At 41.9% G+C, this 24,078-nt stretch overlaps 1 protein-coding gene across 6 annotated transcripts in view; it reads left to right on the top strand.

Moving 5' to 3' along the window:
- The window catches only part of N4BP2 (NEDD4 binding protein 2), an 82,242-nt gene that overhangs the window by 15,405 nt on the left and 42,759 nt on the right, over positions 1–24,078 (top strand). For 3 of the 6 annotated variants that reach the window (XM_004579141.2, XM_058670180.1, XM_058670183.1), the window contains exons 2-6: positions 1,091–1,152; positions 5,198–5,291; positions 14,065–14,406; positions 18,871–20,026; positions 23,451–23,575. In XM_004579141.2, coding sequence (XP_004579198.2) covers positions 14,178–14,406; positions 18,871–20,026; positions 23,451–23,575 — 1,510 coding nt within the window. In that variant the 5' untranslated portion in view covers positions 1,091–1,152; positions 5,198–5,291; positions 14,065–14,177. Of the gene's footprint in view, positions 1–1,090; positions 1,153–5,197; positions 5,292–14,064; positions 14,407–17,114; positions 17,206–18,870; positions 20,027–23,450; positions 23,576–24,078 lie in introns of those variants that run through there. The other 3 variants (XM_058670179.1, XM_058670181.1, XM_058670182.1) reach the window with 3 other exon arrangements.

Here is a 24,078-nt window from a genome sequence, read left to right as displayed (position 1 = left end):
AGGATCTGGACAGGGTGTCTTCAAAAGGCATTAGGGCATGAATACAGCACGGCTCTCCGCATTCCTGAACATGGCCCTTGTGTGTTTATGATCTGCTTACTCATTAAACAGACTATCTCTCTAGCTATCTACTTTGCTTTAAGGAGTTAGGAACCAGTGGTACAATACAGTAGTTTAAGCCACTGCTTAACCGCAGCACTGGCATCCTGTGTGGGCGCTGGTTGGAGTCCCAGCTGCCTTCACGTTCACTGTGCTGCTGACGGGCCTGGGAGGGCGGTAGAGGATGGGCCAAGTACTGGGGCCTCTGCCATTTGTGTGGGAGACTCGAGCTACCCTGGCGGCTTTGGCCCCACTGCCATGTGGCCATTTGGGGAGTGAACCTGTGGATAGAACTGTCTGCCTCTAGCTCTGCCTTTTACATAAATCTTTAAAAATGAAGGGAGGTGAGAAAAAAAATAAAAATGAGGGGAGGGAAAGTGTGAGTAGTTAATAGTAATTTTTTTTGAGATGTACCTAGTAGGAAAGTTAAAGAGACATTGTTTTGGACAAATAAATGCTTTCTGAGGAAAGGCCTGCGAGGTTCTTTTGCAGCCTGCCTAAGAAATCCTTTGACATCTAATTTCTGTCTGTTCACTTTCTCTGTTTATAGCTTAGGACTTTCTGAGGTACAAATAATAGAAATACAGCTTGCAATAGGAAAAGTTATTGATCATGTAACTGTGTAGCTATAGCTAGTTGGAGCTGGATGGGACTCCCCTAGTTGGGCCCATCCTATATTCAGCAGAAATGTGTCTATGGGCTCTAGCCCCCCTGCTGCAGATAGTTCTGTTCCTGGCTTCATTAGCTTAGCTACTAGAGCCTTATGTGGGAAGATGCTGATAGATTTAGTCACATCTTCATCCCATGATCAATTTCCGCAAGGACAAGGTACCATGCTTAGTTTAAATTAGGTCATGTGATGTGATTATTTATATTACTGAATGTTAGCAGAAAAAAGTTTGGTAAGAGAGGGAAAGTAGTTATGGGCAGATACAAAGAACATCTGTTGTAATTCTTAGCTACCCTTCTGATTGTGAATTTATTTTTCAAGCAGCTTTATTCATGGCAAAGAGGTGCTCTGTTACGGATCTGCGTATTACAGATGCTGAACTGGTAAGCCCAAAATTTGGAAAAAAGAAGTAGCTTTTTTTTTTTTGGTTTTTGTTTGTGCTAATATAACAAATACTGGGCCCTTACTTGCTGAAGAAGACACATACCTGTGTGATGCTTACAGAAGGATAGTCTAGACAACTAGCTATGAAGGTGTTAAAATAAATACATTCCTGGGAGCTGTGTCCAAATCAGATTTTGGGATAGTAAAATATTTTTCTGAAAGTAAAGTCAAGATAGGTTATGGGGCGTGATACAATGGCTCTTCTAGCTAATCCTTGCCTTGCAAACACTGGGATCCCAGGTGGTCGCTGGTTCCTGTTCCAGCTGCTCCACTTCCCTTTTATCTCTCTGTTATGGTTTGGGAAAGCAGCAGAGGATGGCCCAGTGCCTTGGGACCCTGTAGTTGTGTAGGAGACCCCAAAGAGTCTCCTGACTCCTGACTCTGGATTGGTACAGCTCTGGCTATTGCAGCTATGTGGGGAGTGAACAGTGGATGGAACATCTTTCTTTCTGTCTCTCCTCCCTGTAAATTTGACTTTCCAATAAAAAGTCCTTTTTTTTTCCTTTTTTTTTTTTAATTGGAAAGGCAGATCAGAGGAGGAGAGATAAGAAGGATCTTCCATCCACTGATTCATTCCCCAAATGGCTGCAACGGCTGGAGCTGAGTCCACCTGAAGCCAAGAGTCAGGAGCTTTTTCCAGGTCTCCCACGTGGGTGCAGGGTCCCAAGGCTTTGGGCCGTCTTCTTCTGCTTTCCAAGGCCAGTAGCAGGGAACTGGATGGGAAGTGGAACAGCTGGGATACTAACCCTCACCTACATGGTGAGGATTTAATTACTGATTGTGTTGGGCGCCAAAATAAAGTCTTAAAAATAAAAATAAGTCTTAAAAAAAAAGGAGGGGGAATAGGATTGGGTGGGATCTAGTACTGATACTCTTGGACAGAGAAGTGGAATTAGGTAGACTTTGGTAGATAAGCTTTGGGCAGGGCATACTTCAGACACAGAGATAAGAAATGGCCTTCATCGGGAAGGAAGCAAATGCTTAGTTATAGAATATAGAATAAAGAATACCTGGCCTTGGCCATAGAACTCACATTGGGACTTCATAGCGGAAGCTATAGAAGATCAATGAAGGAGTTTTAAGCTGGACTTCTCAGACTGAAAGTGCCTGTTGGCTAGCCAAGTAAATGTGTCTGTCAGGTAGGTGACTGTAGTGGAGTTTGGGAGAGAATTCTTGACTAAAGTGCTAGTTATAGGTATTGAAACCATGAGTTTAGCTGTATCTGGAGAATGTAAGTAGAGCAAAAGATTGGGGACAGAACCCAGGAGAAGCAGAGCGGAAGAGAAGACTGAACAAGGGTAGCCTGAGGAAAGTCATGACAGTAGGCTTAGCCCACTTACATGTAGGACATACGTTCCAAGGCCAATAGCAGAAGGGCTGCAGATTGTACCTTATAAATGTTGTGCTGTTTCTATATGGGAGTACCTCAAAAGTTCACAGAAAATGGAAATAATGTATTAAAAAAATGAGCTTTTTCAGCATAAGTTCCACCAAGTTTAAAACTTTATTTATTCTTATTGTTTGATTTGAAAACATTATTTATTTGTTTTGGAAAATCAGATTTACAGAGAGGAGAGACAGAAAGACCTTCTCTCCACTGGTTCACTCCCCAAATGTCCACCATAGCCAGAACTGAGCTGATCCAAAGCCAGGAGCTTCTTCTGGGTCTCCCATGTGGGTGCAGGGTCCTAAGGCTTTGGGCTGTCCTCGACCGTCTTCCCAGGCCACAAGCAGGGAGCTGGATGGAAAGTGCAGCATCTGCGACACGAACCTACACCCATGTGAGATCCTGGTGGTTGCAAGGCGAGGATTGAGCCATTAGGCTATGATACTGGGCCCCAAAACTTTATTTCTTATGATTTGTATGTTTTTGGGCCCAGCGCGGTAGCCTGGTCATGATGCCTCCCAGCCTGATCCATCTCCCCCCCCACCCCCCCAGGGCCACTCTCAATGTTCTTCTGTGGAAGCAATGGCCCAATGGGAGTCCTGTGGGTTCCCCGGCTAGGGCTGCTCTCAACCCTAGGTCTTGTGTGTCCCATTGTGTTTTGTGGCCCAGTCTGAGATGGCCCATCCCCAGACTTGGCAACAGGTGCTGCAACCTGGCTCAGCCCCACCCACTTCCAGGTCACCTCTCACTGACAGATGCAGCAGCCTAGCCTGGCCTGGCCCACTCCCAGCAGCAGCTCATCTGAACTGGCGGGTGTCTCAGTCTTGTGTTGGCTCCTACTCTTGCCAGTGTATGCTGTGGACTGACCGTGCCCAGCGACCCTGCATGCAGTCTCAGCTCTCGTGTTCACCAGCTTCCCAAGTCCTTACCAGGTCCATTCCCAATCCCAGATCTCTTTGTGCCCTTGAGTGCTGTGGCGCAGATTGACATGGCCTGCCTGCAGTGCTGGCATTCACTGGCAGGTACTGTAGCTCAGCCAACGGATGCTTACCCATTACAACTCTAACTGATGCGGTTGTAGCATGGCCTAGCCTGCCCACCCCTGACCAGGCTCTCATGTGAATCTGCTAGAAAAACACTGCGCTTGTATTTTAAGGACAAAAACAGATTAAGAAGGACGCCAGTGAGGCTTTCCTGGACAGTTTTCTGCCAGGAGCTTGAACCAGAGTTCCTTTCTGGGTGTAGGTGCCCAAGGATTTGGGCCATGTTCTGATGCTGGATTGGAGGTGGAGCAGCCAGCATATGAACCGGCGCCCATGTGGGATCCTGGTGCACACAAGGCCAGGACTTCAGCCACTAGGCTATAGCACTGGGCCCAAAATCTATTTTTTTTTTTTAAGGTTTATTCATTTATTTGAAAGGCAGAGTTACAGAGAGAATAGACAGGAGACATCTTCCATCTGCCGATTCATGTCCCAAATTGCTGCAACGCCCTATGCTAGGCCAAAACCAGCGGCCCAGAGTTTATTCCTGGTCTCTTGAGTGGGTACAGGGGCCCAAGGATACAGGCCATCTTCTGTTGCTTTCGCAGCAGTATTAGCAGGGTGATGGGTTGGAATTGGAGCAGCCAGAACTTACAGGATCCTAGCACAGTAGGCAGTAGGCAGCAGCTTTTATCTACCGCAGCACAGTGCTGGCTCCTAGTTAGCTGCCTAGACAAGGGTTTCCTAGGGTTTAATGTACACTTATTTATTAAAATTTATTTTTATTTGAAATGCTACCTTTTACAGAGCAAGAGAACTAGAAAATCTTTTATCCATTAGTTCAAACCTAAAAGGCTACATTGGCTGGAGCTGAGCCAATTCAAAGCCAGAAGCCTTGTGTTAACAGGGCACGAGGATCCAGGCCATAAGCTGGGAATTATATCAGCAGGGAACAGCCAGGATAGGAACCGGCACCCATATGGGATGCCAGTGCTGCAGTCGGAAGATTAACCTGACACACTGCTTCATCAGCCCAGTTCTTTTTTTTATGCACAGTTTCAATTATTTTTTTAAAAGATTTATTTATTTTTATTGGAAAGTCAGATTTATGGAGAGAAGGAGAGAAAGATCCCCTACCCACTGATTCACTGCACAAGTGGCTGCAATGTCTGGAGCTTAGCCAATCCAAAGCCAGGAGCCAGGAGCTTCCTGCAGGTTTCCCACACAGTGCAGAGTGCCAAAGCTTTGAGCCATCCTCCACTGTTCTCCCAGACCACAAGCAGAGAGCTGGTTGGGAAGTGGAGCAGCGGGGATACGAACCACTGCCTATATATAAGATCCTGGTGCATGTAAGGCAAGGACTTTAGCCACTAGGCAACTGCGCTAGATCCAGTTCTTTTCTTCCTTTTTTTTTTTCCCAGTTCTTTTATATAACTGTTTTTGGAATGCAATCGTTTCCTCCAGTGGAGGCAAATGATATCTTGTCTTGTATTTGATTTTCTGTTTGGAAAATTCTGTTTGTATTATAAATACTCTGTATTTTAAATTTAGATTTTATTTAGGATAGTAATTTGATATGAGCTTGCTTTTAAAATATATCACTGTATTTTATAGTAAGAAGATACATTGGATAAGAAGAACTGCAGACTTTGTAGATATCAACTGTGGCCTTGCTAAACACATTGATAGCATCAATGCCAGCCAGACAGTAAGTATCATTCAAGCTGTAGAGTGTGGATATTTTGTATATAGATTTTCAGAATTTATTTACATACTGGAGTGATTTAAAACTTCCATGAGAAGGAAGTGTAATGTTTCTTTTACTAGAATTGTGTGACAGATTATTGTGGTATAAAAGATTTAGATTCAGATCTACAGAACTGTATTATCTCGTTTTTCCCACTTAATGAGTGTTTTAGCTTCTCTACTTCTAAAATACCACTTTTCGTGAAGGCTTGTGGTACAGTGGGTTAAGCCATTGTTTGCGATGCCTGCATCCTGTACTGGAGGCCAGCTTGCACTTCTGGTCCAGCTTTCTGCTGCTGTGCCTGGGAGGTAGTAAGTGATGGCTCAGGCTTCCAGAGTAGCTGGAATCCAGCCAGCACTGTGGGGTGGGATGCAGGCTTCCCCAGGGCCAGCTTCACCTCTGTATTATATACTTCAAAAATGGAAGTCCAAGTGAGAGATGCTTCTGCTTTTGACTTAGATGTCGGAGTTGAAGATGGTGAGAAATGCTTGGATTACAAATGTGTTTTGATTGTAAAATTGGCAGGTTTGTTGAGTGGTTAAACATGAAAGATGAGAGAAAGAGAACGAAAGTTGTTTGACGGGCAGAGTGACACAGAGAGAGACAGACAGAGAGAAAGATTTTCCAGCCACTGGCCACTCCCCAGCTGCTCACAGCAGCCAGGCTGGAGCAGGCTGAAGGCAGAGCTGGAGCCCCATCCATTTCTCCCGCATGGCTGGCAGGGACAGGAGCAGGCAAGGATCCACGGCTTCTCAGGTGCTTTAGAAAGAAGCTGGAATTGCAAGCAATGTAGTCCAGACTCAGCCAGCATGTGGTGTCAGAGGTGGGCACCATTAGCACTGGTTTAACTTGTACCAGCATCCTTGCCCCATCACTTTTAGACGTGTCTGGTTAGAGAAGTTGTTGGAGACACAAGGTAGAAACCTTCCGTGGATAATGTCTGGGATTGGAGTAGCTGTTGGCTGAGCATGTAAATGTTACCAAGTCAGGAAACTTGAAATTATTAAAGGAGTCAGTAAGGCAGGGGTAGAAGAGCTCCCAGAACTTTCCTGCAGCAGACTGTTCCCAGGTTTGGATGGAGTGATAATATCCTTGGGAAAACTCAGGAAATAGGGTGGAAATGGGCAAAAGCTGCTCGCAGATCTAGAGAGATGGAGACTAGAAATGACCAGTTTTAATTTTGCTTCCCAATCATTGCTGAAATAAGGAAATATAATGTGTAACTCTTACTAAACTAACTGATTAATCCAGTAGTTAATCTGTAAATTGTTTTGGATCTTGGTTGCACATAAAATCTGTGAATGATGATAGTTCTGCATTTTCTGGGTGCTTCTATTCTTTCAGTTCTTCTTTCTTATTTTCAAATATTTATTTATTTTCATTGGAAAGGCAGATATACAGAGGAGGAGAGACAGAGAGGAAGATCCTCCATCCAATGGTTCGCTCCCCAAGCGGCCGCAATTTCCAGAGCCGAGCCAATCCGACGCCAGGAGCCAGGAGCCTCCTCTGGGTCTCCCACACGGGTGCAGGGTCCTAAAGCTTTGGGCTGTCCTCGACTGCCTTCCCAGGGCACAATCAGGGAGCTGGATGGGAAGCAGGGCCCCTGGGATTAAAACCGGCACCCATATGGGATCCTGGTGCGTTCAAGACGAGGACTCCAACCACTATGTTATCGTGCCAGGCCCTATTCTTTCAGTTCTTAATGCATTGTGACCTAGTGCAGTGTAATATGGAAGTGATGATAGCTGGAATTTTTGTCTCCTTTTTTTTTTTTTTGGTAAAACTTTATGTGCTCTTTTTGTGTGAGTGTTGATATTTTTCAAATGCCTTTTCTGAATAGATTGTGCTGATTTTGTGAATTTTTTTCATATTTTGTTTATTTCAAGAATGACAAGTTTTGATTTTCAAATACTAAAATAACATTCTTTGAATTCAGGTTAATTGTGAAATATTCATCTTTATTTTGAATTATTTTATTTGAAGGAGAGAGGGCTGGGCTTGGTAGCCTAGTGGCTAAATCCTCGCCTTGCATGCTCTGGGGTCTCAAATAGGTGCCAATTCGAGTCCTGACTGTTCTGCTTCCTATCCAGCTCCCTGCTTGTGGCCTGGGAAAGCAGTCGAGGACGGGCCAAAGCTTGGGGAGCCTGCACCTGTATGAGAGACCCGGAAGAAACTCCAGGCTTCTGACTTCAAATCAGCCCTGGCTGTTGAGGCCGCTTGGGGAGTGAACCAGTGGATGAAGGCTCTTTCTGTCCTTATCTCTTTCTCTCTGTAAATCTGACTTCCCAATGAAAATAAATAAATATTTATTTAAAAAAACAGTAGAGAGAAAAGGTGGGAGGGGTGTTTTCCTATAAACCAGTTTGCTTTCCAAATGTCCTCAACGAGATATAGGAAGAAAAAGAGAGGGCCTGGTGGCGTGGCCTAGCGGCTAAAGTCCTCGCCTTGAACGCCCCGGGATCCCTTATGGATGCCGGTTCTAATCCCGGCAGCTCCACTTCCCATCTAGCTCCCTGCTTGTGGCCTGGGAAAGCAGTTGAGGACGGCCCAATGCATTGGGACCCTGCACCCGCGTGGGAGACCCGGAAGAGGTTCCGGGTTCCCAGCTTCGGATTGGCGCACCGGCCCATTGCGGCTCACTTGGGGAGTGAATCATCGGACGGAAGATCTTCCTCTCTGTCTCTCCTCCTCTCTGTATATCTGACATTGTAATAAAATAAATCTTTAAAAAAAAAAAAAAGATTTATTTACTTGAAAGGCCGACTCTGATATGGTCTTAGGAGACTTTCCTGTAGCCCTTGACCCTTTGATCCCTAATCAACTATGTAAAGATCATCAAAATTAAAAAAAAAAATAAAGTAAAAAAAAAAATGTCCTCACTAGCTGTTGCAGCTTAGCCAGGCTGGAGCCAGAAGCTTTTTTTGTTTTCCCATGTGTGTGGCAGGTGCCCAGGTGCTTGGGCCATCCCCTGCTGCTTTACTGAGGTCATTATCAGGGAGCTGGAATAAAAATGGGAGCATCCAGGACTCAGCTTGGCTCCCATGTGGAATGCTAATCCTGACAGTGGTAGTTTAAGCTACAACGCCACAGCACTGGCCCCAACATTATTTTATAAATCATTTGATACATTTTTATATAACGTAGTACTCTATCACTTACATATTTTATGTAGGAACATTGCATTTATTTTCATGAATGATGTGAGTGTGTACTTTTTTCTTTTAATATCTTTGTATGGTTTTGATATCAGGGTTAGGCTAGCGTCATAAAGTGAGTTAGGAAGTATTTTCTTTTTTCTATTCTCTGAAAATTTGTATAAGATTGGCAGAAGATTGTTGTGGTTTTCACTGAAGGAAAGTTTTTGGTTTTGGATTTTGTTGTAGGTATTTTTCTGTTGCTATGCTTTTATATTTATATATTTGAATAGAAGATCTCTTTCTTGCTTAATTGAAGATTTTTTTTTTAAAGATTAGAGGTGGAACAACTGGGCTTGAATTGGTCTCAGGATGTTGACAACTCAGGCAGTGGTTTTTACATGCAATGCCATAATACTAGTTTTTTCTGCTAATTTTTTCCTAATTCCTGAAGCAGCTGGGGTTGGGTCATTCTATAGCTAGGAACCAGGAATTCAGTTCAGCTCTTCCACCTAGACCCAGCTACATGAACTTTTTTTTTTTTTTTAAGATTTATTTAATGGAAAGTCAGATTTATAGTGAGGAGAGACAGAGAAAGATCTTTTGTGTGCTGATCCAAAGCCAGGAGCCAGGAGCTTCCGGGTCTCCCACACAGGTACAGAGTCCCACAGCTTTGGGCTGTTCTCGACCGCTTTCCCAGACAACAAGCAGGGAGTTGGATGGGATGTAGAGCAACCGGTACTAGAACCGGCGCCCATATGGGATCCTTGTTGCAAGATGAGGATTTAGCAACTAGGCTATCTTTTGTGATTTCATGTTTTTATTTTTACTGTTTTTGCTCAAAAACTTTTCATTTTCTTAAGCTGGCTGTTTCCTTCTCCTGTCACTTAGGTTCTAGAACATTCTAATAAACTTTAATAAACTTTCTTACACTAATGCGGAAGGTTTTGCGTGGTGTGTTTGTGTTAAATATGACAGTTAACCATACCTATGTCCTGTGTTTTGAGTGTGTCAAAACGTGACTAGCATGATTATGGCTGTTCTTTTTTTTTAGATTTATTTTTATTTGGAAGACAGTTACACAGAGAGATCACAAACTGGGTCTTTCATCTGCTTATTTTCTCCTAAGTGACAGCAGTAGCCATTTAGTTGAGTTGGTCTGAAGGCAGGAGACTGGAGTTTCCTCCTGGTCTACTACCGCATCCGTGCAGGAACCCACGCCTTTAGGCCTTCTTGCAGTGGTTGCCCAGGTCACCACTAGGGAGCTGTATGGGAAGTGGAACAGACAATGTGATGTATTTTTGAGTAAAGAAAATATGTTGTGGGCCTGGTGCGGTGGCCTAGCAGCTAAAGTCCTCGCCTTGAATGTGTGCCAGGATCCCATATGGGCGCCGGTTCTAATCCCAGCAGCTCCACTTCCCACCCAGCTCCTTGCTTGTGGCCTGGGAAAGCAGTCAAGGATAGCCCAAAGCCTTGGAACCCTGCACCCGCATGGGAGAACTGAAGGAAGTTCCTGGCTCCTGGCACCAGCTGTTGGGTCACTTGGGGAGTGAATCATCTGATGGAAGATCTTCCTCTCTGTCTCTCCTCCTCTCTGTATATCTGACTTTGCAATTAAAATAAATATAAATCTTTAAAAATAAAAGAAAGAGAAAATATGTTGTATGTCTTTCAGCCTCATTTTCCCTTTCTTTTTTTTCAAGATTAATTTTTTTGGAAAGGCAGATTTAGAGAAAAGGAGAGGCAGAGAGAGCAATCTCTGATTTGCTAGTTTACTCCCCAAATGGCCACAAAGGCTGGGGTTGAGCTGGACTGGAGCCAGGACCTTTTCCTGTATCTCCCAGTCACTTAAGCCATGCTCCCCTGTTTTTCCAGGCAACAGACAGGGAGCTGGTTCAGAACAGGAGCAGTAGGAAGTAGAAGCAGTGCCCATATGGGATGCTGGCGCCTTAGGCAGAGGCCTGGCCCACTGTGCCAAGGCACTGGCCCCGAGGGACAGACTTTAATTTTGCATTTGGCCATGCATGATTTATTGATGGTAAATAAGTTTTGGAACATGGATCGTTAAGCGATTTTGTTGTTTTACAGAGATAAACTGTAAGTACACTATGATATTTGGTAGTAGCAGTTTAAATATATATGTGCTCTGGGGCCCGGCGGCGTGGCCTAGCGGCTAAAGTCCTCGCCTTGAATGCCCCAGGATCCCATATGGGCGCCGGTTCTAATCCCGGCAGCTCCACTTCCCATCTAGCTCCCTGCTTGTGGCCTGGGAAAGCAGTCGAGGACGGCCCAATGCATTGGGACCCTGCACCCGTGTGGGAGACCCAGAAGAGGTTCGAGGTTCCCGGCTTCGGATCGGCGCGCAACGGCCCGTTGCGGCTCACTTGGGGAGTGAAACATCGGATGGAAGATCTTCCTCTCTGTCTCTCCTCCTCTCTCTATATCCGGCTTTCCAATAATAATAAATCGTTAAAAAAAAAAAATATATATATATATATGCTCTGTTGTTGACCAAGGTGTCATTATGCATACATAACTGTACCTTTTTTTAATTTAGTTTTTTATTTTGAGATTGTATGAATTCACACGTTTAATAAAGAATACAGAGATCTGTGCTCTGCGCTCAGTTTCACTGTGTCCACAACTTTGTAAATATATAGCATGAAATAACCAACCAAACCAAAAACCCCCAAAATATAGCATGACATCACAACCAGGGTATTGACATTAATTCAGATGCTATATAGATCATTTCTGTTACCACGATGATCCTTCAAATCACCTTTTTGGGGTATGCCTCCTCCTCTCCTTCCTCGAGGCTCGACACCATAATCTGGTCTCCATTTCTGTAATTTTGTGATGATTCAAGAGTGTTACACAAGTTATTAAATAACTTCTCATGAGTGGCTTCTCAGCCCTCCCTTCAGGACTGGCTTTTTTTGGCAAATATACTCTTTGGAATTTCATTCAGGTTGTTGTATATATTAATTTTATGTTTTTTATTATCAACTAGTATCAGGTTTAAATGCCAAAAGTATTGTTGCTAAATTGTACGGTAATTGCAGATTTAGTTTTTAAAGAAACTGTCATATGTTTTCTAGAATGACTGTTACCACTGTACATTTCCATCAGCAATGTGAGTAGTTTAGTTTCTGGAAAACCTTGCTGTCATTTCATGTTGTTGCTATTTTAAATTTTAGTCAATTTGGTAGGTAAGTAATTTCTCATTGTAGTTTTAATTTGTATTTACTTAATGCCTAATGGTGCTGAGCATCTTTTATTTGCCATTTATATGTATTTGTGTAATTTTTCTTTTTTGCTGATTTCCTAATTGCATTGTTTGGGCATGGTTTTTGGACATAGTAATTATGCATATTTGTAGTAGTGTAACAAGTATATCCTTTCTTCCTGTTGGGAACATTCGAAATCTCTCCTAGCTATTTTGAAATATTTAATTAATGCTTGCCAACCAAATTTCTGTTGAGTTGTGATGAACTCTAAATAGTTTAGATTCTGGTTCTTAGTTGTGTGTGATATGCAGATATATCTTCCCAGTTTAAAGCCTGTCTTTTCCTTCACTTATCAGGGTTTTTCATGGAACAAAAGTTTTAATTTTGATGAAGTTCTGTTTATCAGTTTTTCCTTTCCCAAATTGTGCTTTGTATATTTTTGCATAACCCTAGATATTGAAGATGTTCTTTTTTTCCCCTAAATTTTGCAGTTATAGTACATTAAAATCTGCAGTTTTGTTTTAAGTGACCACACTTGGGCTGTCCTCAGCCGCTTCCCTAGTCACAGGAGCAGGGAGCTAAATTGTAGTGGAGCAGCCAGGACCCAAACCATTGTTAACATGCCAGCACCAGGCAGCAGCGTAAAACAGTGTACTACAGTACTAACTTCTGCCATTCATTTTGAGTAAAAATTTCTGTATAATGTGAAATTGAGGTCAAGGTTTCTTTTTCTTCTCCTCCTTAGTCTCCTCCTTTCTCCTTTCTCTTTTTTAACCCATGTGTGCTTACTTGCTCCAATGACTGATTGGTATTGTTTAATTCTTCCTTTTTTAGACATTTATTTATTTTTGAAAAATTACAGGTAGAGAGAGAGAGAGATCTTCTATATGCTGGCTGACTTTCCAAATGCCTGCAACAGCTGGGACTGGGATAGGTGAAGGCCCAGAGCCAGGAACTCCGCCCAGATCTCCCCCCTGGACGGCAGGCATCGCCTGTTGTCTCCAGGATGATAGTAGCAGGACATTGGATCAGCTGTGAAGTCAGGATTGGAACCATGCACGCTGAAAAGAAATGTGGGCATCTCAAGTGGCATTTCAAGTTCTGGGATGAACCACCCAACCAGACATTTAATTTTGAATGTGCTAAGTTTAAAATGTTTGTCAGTCATGTAGAAGTGATACAACAAGTAGAGTGTAGTTCTCTGAATAGGAGTCCCTGCTGTTGTGGGGCTTACACTTCACTGGAGTATGGGTAATAAGTACAGTAAATCAGTAAAGACATGCTCTGTTAGAAGGCTGTAGGTCCTATGGGGAAAATTCAGGTAGGCACGTAAATGATGTTAGGTACCTGAGTTCCTGAGAAAGCAGTAACATGTGAGTATTCAAGACAAGGTGCTGAGGACTTGTGTTCTACAGATACTTAGGAGAGAGAGATGCCAGGAAGAGAGGACCAGATCGAAAACATTTGCAGGTAAGAAGATGGCTGGTGTTGCTTAGGAAAAGCAAGAAGGGTAAATGTCAACTGTGGCTTGAGTTGTCCAAGTGAGGGAAAGGAGATTCAGGGAAGAGAATAGAGTCAAAACTTGTGTTTGCATCATGGGGCGTCTTTTGTCCTGAGCGAGATGGGCAGCTAGTGAGTAGTGTAGCTGAAAAGAGGCATGATTGAACCAGTAGCTTACCTGAGTCACTCTGGCTTCTGTGCTAAGGGACTGAAATGGCAAGGCTGCAGGGAGCTTGGCTGGCCTGTTAGAACTACTGGGCATCGCTTCTCGGCCTTTTGGCTAAGATCAAGTGTAGAACTACTGGGCAAAAGGATGTGGTAGATACATCCAGGGTGGTAGCAGTAGAGATGGCGAAGAATGGTCATATTCTGGATACATTTTGAAGTTGTGCTGGCAAAATTGGCTCACCAGTTGAATGTGGGAAGAGAAATCATGGTTCGTGAATCATTGGAAGGAAAGAAAGTGATGAAGATGGGAAAGACTAGGAAGAGCAGGGTTGAAGAGAGTGACCAGGAGCTCAGTTTTGGACATGTAAATTCATGATGCATCGTAGATATCCTGGTCTAGGTGTTCAGTGGGTGTAATTATAATTTTACCATAGATACTATTTTGTGTTGTAAATAAATGAATAATGATATTGAAACAGTGTACTCACTGGTCTGAAATTTATTGCATTATGTTAGTATCTTCATTGCTATCTTGTTCAATCCTGGTAAAGCCCGAATATTTTAGAGAGAGAAACTGTTTGACTGCTTTGTGGCTTTGATACCACAGTTGGTGGTACTTTCTTAGAGTTAAGTTCCTTTCCAATTTTAGAAATGGAAGTATAATTCTAGAATCTGAGTATTTTTACTTGCTTTCTATTTTAGGTCCTATTGCTACTGGATTGTGCAAGATACTTAACCCTGTTTTCTTTGAATTATGACTTAAGTGTCAAACATCTTATGTAAAAAAGGGAACCATTTTAGTTTTCGAATTCAGAATGCCAAGGAGAAGGAGGAATGTTGGGGGAAATCCTTTTCGGAAGACTGCGAATCCTAAGGAAGTTGTCGTGTCTCGCGTTGCTAGTGGTGGGAGGCCAAGCACTGCGCCCCCTCCGGTGGGGGAGACCAAAGCTGACGAGGAAGAGCTCTTCACCAGTATGTCAGAGATGTTTGCTGACCTGGATCCTGATGTAGTGTATTTGATGCTTTCTGAATGTGATTTCAAAGGTGAGAAAAAGTTTAGTTTGAACCCTTTGCATCTTATAAGAAGACTTGATCAATCCATTTTTGTAACTTATTAAGCCTCTTCTGTGATAAGGTCCTAAGTTTGGTACTTATGAGGGCTGTTTCTGGTTTTAATAATTTCACAGTTTTACATCTAGGTATGTTCTGTACTTTACTTTGGTCTTTCCTCTGGGACAGGTGGCGTTCTTAGTGTTAATTCTTGGTTGTAAACAGCCCTGCCTTGTGTTGTAGGGTGTTTGGTAGCACCTGGCCCATAACCAGTAGCTGCCAGCAGTTCTGTCCCTTACCTTTCCCATTGTGGCAATCAAAAAATTAAAAAATGCCTTTATGTATTGTCATTTGTTCCCTGGGAGATAAATTGCACAGTTTTGACAACCTGTGTCCTAGAATGTAAGCTACATAAAGACTGTGGTTTGAAAAAGCCTTTTATTTTATTGCCATACTTCCATTCCTTCAAATAGCATGAAAGCCATAGTGGGAGTTTAGTAATTACTTGCCAAGTGAATAAATAATTAGTTATGGAAATAGTTGATTAAGAAATGAGGATAATAGAGTAATATGGCTTCAAAACATTGGCTTTGGAGTCAAGAAAACTGGGCTGGATTTTCAGCTCTGCCACTTAGCTAAGTATTTTCTAATCTGTTAATGAGAAAATGAGTAGTTTGTACTTTTTAGAACTTTTTTTAAAGGTTTTTTAAATTGGAAATTCAGATATACAGAGAGAAGGAGAGACAGAGAGGAAGATCTTCCATCTGCTGATTCACTTCTCAAGTGGCTGCAACGGCTGGAGCTGCGCCTATCCAAAGGCAGAAGCCCAGAGTTTCTTCTGGATTTCCAATGTGGTTGCAGGGTCCCAAGGCTTTGGGCCATCCTCGACTGCTTTCCCAGGCCACAAGCAGAGAGCTGGATGGGAATCAGTGCCACCAGGACATGACCTGGTGCTCATGGAATCCTGGTGCATACAAGGCATGGATTTATCCACTAGGCTACTGTGCTGGGCCCTTATAGAACTTTTGGGTGAGGATTGAAGTATCTATTTGGTTTTTGTTTTGGTAAAGCCTTTAGTCTAGCAAGTTATGGGTAACTTGTCTTTTTTTTTATTTTTAAGATTTATTTTTATTGGAAAGGCAGATATACAGAGAGGAGGAGAGACAGAGAGGAAGATCTTCCTTCTGATGCTTCACTCCCCAAGCAGCTGCAACGGCTGGAGCTGAGCCAATCCGAAGCCAGGAGCTTCTTCCGGGTTTCCCATGTGGGTGCAGGCTCCCAAGGCTTTGGACTGTCTTTGACTGCATTTCCAGGCCACAGGCAGGGAGCTGGATGGGAAGCAGGGCTGCCGGAATTAGAACTGGCACCCATATAGGATCCCGGGGCATTCAAGGCAAGGACTTTACCCACTAAGCTATTGTGCTGGTCCTGTAACTTGTAATAAATTATTTAAGAAGTATGTTTACAGATAGACAAGAATCGAAGTCCACTGAGTAAACTAAATGTTTATGCTTGATATTTTTCTTTACCATGATTAGCGTTAGATCTGTAGCATTTTGGTAACGCATAATGAGCTTCTGATTTTAGGCATTGTGTGATCTGTGGTGTGAGCATCTTATCCGTCTGGTCAGCATAGGAAGTAAACGAGGTTTCAACAGTGCTCATGATACCCAGAAGTGATAGTATGTGGAGTTTTATGATTTCAGCCTTTTTCCCCAGTAATTTAATTTCTTTGAAATTCTTTTGTTGCATATAAACTAGCACAGCAATGGGGAATTTAAGGAAAGTGTGTTATCCCACATCTTAACCAAAAACTTGTTTTTCCTAGGATATTCCATAGATCTTATAAAGGTTTGATATTGTGAGCAGTTTGAATAATAGAATTGGTGAAATTACATTGAATAATAATTGATTTCATGTTCTGCCTTAATTTAACAAGTTAACAAACATTTTTTCAGTTTAACCGCCGCAGTCTGTATGGACTTTGGAGAGCTTTGTGGTATTCAAGAGTTGTACTTCGATTCATTATGTCTAAATTTTTCATGGATAGCAAATATGGTAGAGAATATTCTGGTACAGTTAATCTTATTTTGGCTTTTCTTTTTTAGTCTGAAAGTCTTATTTCTTACTTCATGGAATGAGCACAGTTTCCAGCTTTTGATAAGATACTGCCTACATTGCCTTCTGACATGTGTTCTGATTTATAATGCCATCAGTACTGGATAAATTTAGTAGTTTCACTACAACATTTTCATCATTGTGTAGTGTTTGAAGATTTTGATATGAATAGAATTGTACCTTTATATGTATTTTTCTAAAGAGATATGAAATGTTTTTGTGCATGATTAGTAATTCTTAAATTCTTATATAAGTTCTTAATTTTGATTTGTTTTCATATAATAGTTATAGGTTTCTCAACAGTCTGTATAAAGATTTTTCTTTTCATGTTATCCTAATCTTTTATTTTTACTTAATTTTGTTTTTTATTTACACACATTAATTTTTTAATTTGATCACTTGTTTTTTCTATCATGAAGTTATTTTTAATTGAAAGACTTCTTACATTTCTTTCGCTTTCTTTTTATTTTTCTCCTTTTTTTCCATTTGTATGGCATCTAGCCTTTGTAGTATTGCTAAGATTTCCTAATTGGTCTGTCTACCAGGCTTGCCCCCTCCAATCCCTCTTTGTTTTTCTTCTTAAGGGAACATTAATTGGGTGCTTACTAGGTGCCAGTCCTTGTGCACAACAATTTTCATGGATTAACTCATGTAATCCTCACAACAGCCTCTGAGGTAGGTACTTTTATCATCCCCATAGTATAAATGGGAGATTTGAGGCTTAGAAAAGTTAACTGATTTATTCAACATGTCATAGCCAGCAAGTAGGGATTTAAATCCTGGTATTCTGACTCCAGGCCAGAGCTGTTACTGTGCTGTACTGTTTCTAGACCTGGCTTCTTAAACAAAACAGAACAAGTAAACAAACCTTACAGAACACACACACACACACACACACAAATTCCCAAATTTTAAGTGTTTAAAAATTCTAGCGGCTGTCTCTTTGTGTCCTGGCAGAATGAGCTCAGCATTGGAGTCAGACACACCAGTTCTGGCTCTGTCACTTAGTGCTTGTGTGATTTGGCCAAGTGCATGTCTATTTGAACTTGATTTTCTTCATATATTTGCTAGGATTAATGTACCTCATAGTATTAGTTGAGGATTCAGTGAGGTGATTTGTATAATACTTCTGGCACAAATGATATGACTGGTGGTTTCCTTTCAAAATTTCTTAATAAGATTAACATTCTTTAGCATGACTTGTGTAGGACCCTTCTCAATTTCACCCAGTTTCCTTCTCCAGTTTTACCTCCTCTTATCTACCATACATACTCTGTTTCTCCTTACTCCAGCCAGTTTCTCTTAACATGTTAAAATATGCTTTTTATTTTTCAAATCCCAATTTACATATCATGTGAAATCTTTCTCTATTATGCTATATGCTGGTATGGCATTTGTATGTTATCAAAATGTATGCTATTTAAAATTTAATATTTCATGATGTGATTGTCTTCTCACGTGTGATCAGCCCTCTGTATCCATGGGTTCTGCATCCATGAATTCAAGTAATTACATTGAATATACTCAGAAAAAAATTTGCATCTATACTGAACATGTATGGATTTTGTTCTGGTCAACATTCCCTAAAGCAATACGATTTAAACAATTGTTTTTATGGCATTTATTTTCTGTTAGATTTTATACATAATTAGAGATGATCTCAAGTAAACAGGAATATGTTATGTAGGTAATATGCAAATGTTTTGCCATGATGTAGAGGGGATTTGAGCATTTGTGGATTATGGTGTCTCATGGTGTGGTGCTGGAAACTATCACCCACAGATACCTAGGGGTGACTGTCATCTATAATCTCTTTCTTTAGATTTGAAATATCTCTCAGTACAATAAAGTTATATCAATCATTTTGTGCAAAGTATTTATGGTAATGTAGTACATGGTAAGATACCTTTTGTGTTAAATGAAATTGCTAGCATTGATTATATAAACAACTTTACTAGGAGGATACCTAAAAGGATGTACAGTAGGTAAGTACTTTGTGAATAAATTAACTGACTTTAGAACTTTTGTAAATAACCCCAGTATGTTTCGTTACAGAAATTTATGCATTGATCCAACAAATTCATCAGAGAATATGTACATAATGATGGTTTACTATACTTTGTCTTAAAGAACAGCATTGTATATTTCCATCATTGAAGTTTCTTACAATGTAGATTTGATGTATTGTAAAATATTAATTTTTAAATAGTGATGTAACATTTACTGATTTCTTTGTGTTTCATTCAATGCAAAATCCAGTATAATTTTATGTACTACAGTAGAATTGTGTGTGTTCTCCTAGCTCTCTTTCTGTTTTTTTTTGTTGTTACTGTTACACAGTCGAAAATGCCATGGATTGTCTGTTAGAGCTATCAGCCACTGATGCCAAGATAGAAGAATCAACTTCACAAAGCTTTCGTGTTTCTGAGAACCAAAAAAGTGCAGCAGAAAGTGAAATAATGGAAAAATATCCTCTCGAAGAAGAGACTGAAGATTCGAAAATGGATTCTTTTTTAGACATGCAGCTAACTGAAGACCTGGACTCCTTGATACAGAATGCTTTTGAGAAATTAAACTCGTCTGATGACCAAGTTTACTCATTTTTGCCTTTGCAAGATGTGAACGGTGTTAGTGACCCGAGGGAATTTACAAGTTCAGATTCAAATAGTATGACTCCCATTCTTTGTACACAAAATGTGGAATTGGACAGGGAAAATCTAGAGAATTCTGACTCTACTTTAAGTTCAAACCCTTTGTCTTCATATTCATCTTTGAATGAGCCAAAAAATTTTACAAAGGATGGCACATTGGCATTGGAAAATAATTACCCAGAAGATTCTGTTCCTAATAGTTCTTTAAATCCAGCAAATGACTCCCCAGTGGAATGTGGCACTGTCAGTCAAAGACAGAATGAGCTTTTACAATCTGAGTGTGAGACTCAGTTCTCTCAAAACCCTGAAAAGTTTGATGCCAGTGAACCTCAACCCACTTTAAATCTTTCTGTGCAGAATTCAGGGCCTAATATTCCAGGTACAGGCGGGGATCAGAAATCTACCCCGGTCTCAGATGTGTTTGTGTCTTCTGAAGGGTTCAGTTTCAAGCCACACAAGCATGCTGACCTGCCACCAAAGGGGAAGGATGTCAGTTACTGTCCAGTACTTACCCCTCTCCCTCTGCTGCTACCACCTCCTCCACCTCCACCCATCTGGAATCCAATGATTCCTGCTTTTGACCTCTTCCAAGGCAACCATGGCTTTGTAGCCCCTGTGGTCCCCACAGCTGCACACTGGAGACCTGTCAACTACACTTCATTTCCACCCTCGGTTATTTCTCATTCTTCCCCAACGAAAGTATGGAGAAGTAAAGAGGGAACAGGTGCTTATCAAGTGCAAGAAGCTCCAGTTTCTCAGGTTGCGAGAAAGAAGACATCTTACGTTGGACTAGTTCTCGTTCTTCTCAGAGGGCTTCCAGGATCAGGAAAATCTTACTTGGCCAGGTATGAGGTTTTGAGTTCCAAAAAAGAGAGTATAATGTATAATAATGCATGAATCTGGGTGGATAGTGTGCAGATGAATACCTTGCTTAATACAGATGCTGAATAACTTCTCAAATCTTTTCTGCTTACTAATTGTCTCTATAAGTGTAGCAAATGACACTGTTTTCCTTAGAGATTTTATTGAAATTTTTTTTATCTCAGAATGTCTTTTGGAGAGGGAGAATAGAAGACCAAACATTAAAATTATTCCAAGATTATGAGATAATTTGTTTTTTATTAAAACTTTCTAAAAATTTATTTTTATTTTAATGGCAGATTCACAGAAGAAGAGACAGAATATCTTTTGATCAGATAAATGACTAAGCTTACACTTCCTATACAGTTATCCTTGTATATTATACAAACATCCAGTATTTGTGTATTTTTTTTTTTAATTTTCTTTTTTTATGCTACAATTCTGAATTCTCTGGGATTTCCCTTATCCCCTCCCCAAATCTCCTCTCCCTGAGGGCAAGAATTTTTGAACACTGGTGTATATTCAATGCTGAAACTAGAACCTGGGGCTTCGTAGGTGCCGATAGATAATGTAAAATCAAAGGATATATTTTAACTTTAGCATTTATATGTAAGGAAGAAAAGAGCAAGTGATGATATTTTATTTTTTTTTTTAAAGATTTATTATTCATTTTATTACAGCCAGATATACACAGAGGAGGAGAGACAGAGAGGAAGATCTTCCGTCCGATGATTCACTCCCCAAGTGAGCTGCAACAGGCTGATGCATGCCGATCCGAAGCCGGGAACCTGGAACCTCTTCTGGGTCTCCCATGCGGGTGCAGGGTCCCAAAGCATTGGGCCGTCCTCAACTGCTTTCCCAGGCCACAAGCAGGGAGCTAGATGGGAAGTGGAGCTGCCGGGATTAGAACCGGCGCCCATATGGGATCCCGGGGCTTTCAAGGTGCGGACTTTAGCCACTAGGCCACGCCGCCGGGCCCAAAGTGATGATATTTTAAAATTTTTTTAGAACGAGGGCAATGCAGTATCTGGATTTTTTTGTTTTTGTTTTTGTTTTTTTTTTGCTTGTATGTATTCCACAGCTACAGAAGGTAAATTTTAGAATCAAGAAAGAAAAGTATCAAGGTGAAAAATAAAAAACAAAGAATAGACCACAGAATGATCTTAAATTTGTAAATTGTTGTCAGTAATTGATTAATCTGTTATTAACGTTCTATTACTCTGTTTTTAAGTTAGCTATGAAATATGTAAGTCTCTTAAGCTTTGCTTGCTTTTCAGTGACATTCTACTTAGAGTGAATTAAGTAGATCAATGTTTTTAGACTTATTTATTTTTTTGGACAGTCAGTTATTCAGAGAAGAGGAGAGACAGAGAGGAAGGTCTTCCGTCCAATGATTCACTCCCCAAGCTACCACAACAGCCGGAGCTGAGCCAATCTGAAGCCAGGAGTCAGGAGCTTCCTCTGTGTCTCCCATGTAGATGCAGGATCCCAAGATTTTGGGCCGTCCTTGACTGCTTTCTCGGCCACAAGCAGGGTGCTGTATGTGCAGTGGGGCCGCTGGGATTAAAACCTTTGCCCATATGGGATCCTGGCACCTGTAAGGCGAGGCTTTAGCTGCTAGGCTACTACACTAGGCCCGATCAGTGTATTTTGAAGTGATCTGGTAAGAGGAATGCGTGTGACTGATAAAAGCTCTGAGATATTTTTCATTACTAGGTTTTCCTGATAAATAATGATTTAATAATATTGGAATTTATATAGTTAATGAAGATCTTTGTTGCATTGGAAAGCTTTCTGAGTAATTGATCTAAAGATAGACCTGCCTTAGTTGTTTCTTTCGGTGGGGAGTAATTAAATTTCTTAGAGGACTTTCTGAATAATTTGTATGAGCTTCACAGTATTCTCATTTTAAAAAAAATTTAATAAAATTTATTTATTTATTTTTTTAAGATTTATTTTTATTACAGTCAGATATACAGAGAGCAGGAGAGACAGAGAGGAAGATCTTCCGTCCGATGATTCACTCCCCAAGTGAGCCGCAACGGGCCGGTGCGCGCCGATCTGATGCCAGGAACCAGGCACCTCTTCCAGGTCTCCCACGCGGGTGCAGTGTCCCAATGCATTGGGCCGTCCTCGACTGCTCTCCCAGGCCACAAGCAGGGAGCTGGATGGGAAGTGGAGCTGCCAGGATTAGAACCGGCGCCCATATGGGATCCCGGGGCGTTCAAGGCGAGGACTTTAGCCGCCAGGCCACGCCGCCGGGCCCAAAATTTATTTTTTAATAATGATTACATGGTTGATCAGGGTGGGAAGGATCGAGGCTTAGGGAAAATTGGGTGAACTCATTGCCTCCAAATTTGCTATTTCTTCTTGTTGTTCCTGGGGGAAGAGGAGAGACAAAGAGGGAAACCACTGATAACTTTCCACACGTCCCAGTACCCATGATGAGGAAGTGCCACCTAACATGAACCCAGAGTCTCAATATGGACATATTCCAAGGGTTCTGTCCAGGTGGTGTGGATAGTTGTGAGATGCTGCCAATTTCACTGATCCAAGGATGATGTCACCCTCGCAATGTCCATTGGCTCCATTCATCAAGATTTTTTTCTGTCATTGTTTGAGGTAGTTGTGCAGTTAGTTCTGTTCTAATGCCACAGCACACCAAGTGAGCTACCATATTCTCCTTTTACAACAGAGCCTGTGTCCACTGCTTCACCTTTTTCATTAAATAGGACATGTTCTTGCAAGCGAGTCCATGGACCCAGGCCAGGCATCCCAGACATTGCCAGATCCCCACTCCTGGGGCCTTTGAACCCAATACCCACCTAGTAGGCGGGGCCAGCACCTGGCCAGGCAATCTGAGCCCTGCTGAATCCCCTACCCTGTGGCTCATGAACCTGACATCCTTACAGGCGGGCCCCCAGACCCAAGCCCGGCTGGTCCACCCACCACTGGGGATTATAGGCCTGGAACCCACCTCGTAGGAAGGCACCAGGACCCATGACAGGCGACCAGAATCCTGCCAGATTACCCCCTGGGTCTCATGAACCTGATACCACCTAAAAGGCGGGCCCCAGGATCTGTACTGGCTGACCCAAACCCCACCAGTTCCCTCGTTTCCGGGACTCAGAAACCCGGCCCCCAACACGCAGGTGGGTCCCAGAACCTACGCAAGCCCTGTCAGATCCCCTGTCCCTGGGACTCACAAACCCAGCCCCCACTGGGCTTGGGCTAGCTTGGCTCACCTCATCTCAGAGTCTGCTGTCTTACTACGCAGACTGGACTGGTCTAGTCTGACCCCTGTTCCAGCTACTATTCTCATTTTTGAATGACAGTACTTGAACATTTTATTTGAGTTGTATGTATAATGCTCAGGAAACTTAAAGCAGTTTCATTTGTCATTTACAGGACTTTACAAGAAGATAATCCAAATGGAGTCATTCTTAGTACTGATGATTATTTTTACATAAATGGACAGTACCAGTTTGATGTAAAATACTTAGGAGAAGCACATGAATGGAACCAAAATCGTGGTAAGATGCTAGATTCTGGGTGATATTGCAGGATATTTCAAGAGAAGAATTCAGAGCACCTGTTGAGCCTAGGGGCTTAGATGCCCATGCCCCACATTAGAGCAACTCTGTTATTTTCTAAGCTCTGCCTGAGAGTTCAGTATTCCCCCCTGCAGACGGGAGGCAGCAGTGTTGACTTAACTGGGTTCTTGCCACCCGTGGGGGAAACCTGTATTGTGTTCTCTGCCCCCATCTCTGGCTTTTTCTGATCCTGGATATTGGGGGAGTGAAATATCAGATGGGTATTTTGTCTCTGCATTTTCACTTTCCCATGTGTGTCTAAAAAATTTTGTTTTAAGGTTTACTTTTTTGTTGTTGTTTTTGGAAAGTCAGTTTTATAGAGAAGGGCATACTGAGAGAAAGATCTTGAATCCACTGTTTGCTCCATAAGTGGCCACAATGGCTGAAACTGTGCTGATCCGAAGCCAGGAGCCTCTTCCAGGTCTCCCGTGCAAGCGCAGAGT

Source organism: Ochotona princeps, chromosome 11 (genome assembly GCF_030435755.1).
Source record: "Ochotona princeps isolate mOchPri1 chromosome 11, mOchPri1.hap1, whole genome shotgun sequence".
Classification (NCBI taxonomy): domain Eukaryota; kingdom Metazoa; phylum Chordata; class Mammalia; order Lagomorpha; family Ochotonidae; genus Ochotona; species Ochotona princeps.
The sequence above is the reverse complement of the archived record's forward strand: the minus strand, read 5'-3'. Positions and strand labels throughout refer to the sequence as shown.